This window comes from Trypanosoma equiperdum (genome assembly GCF_001457755.1).
Source record: "Trypanosoma equiperdum strain OVI genome assembly, contig: ctg_910, whole genome shotgun sequence".
NCBI classification, from domain to species: domain Eukaryota; phylum Euglenozoa; class Kinetoplastea; order Trypanosomatida; family Trypanosomatidae; genus Trypanosoma; species Trypanosoma equiperdum.
In genome coordinates, this window is record NW_027124877.1 from 4,359 (window position 1) to 5,597 (window position 1,239).

A 1,239-nucleotide genomic window follows, 5' to 3' on the forward strand; every position below is an offset into this window, starting at 1 on the left:
TGCGGACCCAGAAGCTGCACTCAAAAGCGAAAGCGGCCAAATCAAGATACAATGCGCCGGACCGGCTGCGGACAAATGCAGGTCGGCCGCACAGAAGCTCAAAAGTCACAAAGCTTCCGTGGAATTCAGAGCTTTACTTGAAGCGGCAGAAGACCCTACTTTAGTGCATGCAATAAATGCGACACTGCAGGCCATGGATACCAAATTAAGCGAACTAAAACAACACGAAGCCACAGCAAGGGCAGGGGCCGTGGCCGGCATGCTAAAACAAGCCCTAGGAGCTCAGCCAGACGGCAGCAGCGAAATCAAATTAACTGGTGCGACCGCCAACAGGGCTGATAGCTGCGGCAAACCGAACGACGACACCGCGGGAACGGCTGCAGGCAAAACAATAGCTGGCGACGTCGTTTGCATGTGCACATCTGACAACAGCAACCAACAAAACAAGGCGTGTGGCGCGAGTGCGCAAACGGCCGACCTGCAATTCGGCCCAAGTCCGAACATACAAGCTCAGTGGAAAACATTAGGTGACGCGTGCGGAAACCAGAACAACAACGAGAAACTGACAGGCGCCGCAATAAGAAGTGCAACAGCAGCTTTTAACGTAGCAGTAAACACAGGACAAGGCACCAACAGTAAATTAGCCGGTGTCCTGGGCTTAATAAAAGGTCCAGGAAACACCGGCTGCAACGGCAGCAACGACGGCAACGGCGGCAGCTGCATCTTCTACGAACCAGATCCGGCAACGAAGGCAGTAAAGAAACCCGCCTGGCTTGAACAACTCGAGAGCGCAGCTGCAAACCTAGAAGCAGCAGAAAGGGCGGCCAGCCATGCACACGCAAGCTCAGCACAACTGCAAAGCCTAAACGCAACAATTACATCACTCATACTGCTCGGAAGCAGTACAAAAAAAAAGCAAGCAGCAGCAACACAAAAGCCAACTGAAACCACCACCATTGGCAAGACTGAACAAGAAGCCGCCTCAAGGGAGTGTGCACAGCACAAAAGCAACAAAACTATATGCGAAAATGCAAATAAATGCAAATGGAAAGGAAAATCTGAAACAGATGGCCCATGCGAAGTAGATGAAAGCAAAGTTGCAACTCAGACAAATGCAGCAGGAACAGGAGAGACAGCAAATACGGAAGCCAAAAAGTGCTCCGAAAAAAAAACTAAGGTGTGTGCAAATATGGCTGTAAGTTGGATGGAAAAGAATGCAAAGATTCCTCTATTCTAGCA

The 1,239-nt window shown here is 50.4% G+C and overlaps 2 protein-coding genes across 2 annotated transcripts in view; both read left to right on the forward strand.

The window, feature by feature from the left end:
• The window catches only part of TEOVI_000448900 (Trypanosomal VSG domain containing protein, putative), a gene marked incomplete at both ends in the record, with an annotated part of 771 nt that extends 630 nt beyond the window's left edge, over positions 1–141 (forward strand). The window contains one exon of the mRNA XM_067227254.1: positions 3–141. Coding sequence (XP_067083355.1) covers positions 3–141 — 139 coding nt within the window. The remainder of the gene's footprint in view (positions 1–2) is intronic.
• Positions 142–193: 52 nt separating this feature from the next.
• On the forward strand, positions 194–1,237 carry TEOVI_000449000 (Trypanosomal VSG domain/Trypanosome variant surface glycoprotein C-terminal domain containing protein, putative; the record flags this gene model as incomplete). The annotated part of the gene is made up of 1 exon (XM_067227255.1): positions 194–1,237. One exon carries the CDS (start codon positions 194–196, stop codon positions 1,235–1,237), a length of 1,044 nt encoding a protein of 347 aa, XP_067083356.1.
• Positions 1,238–1,239: the final 2 nt, after the last annotated feature.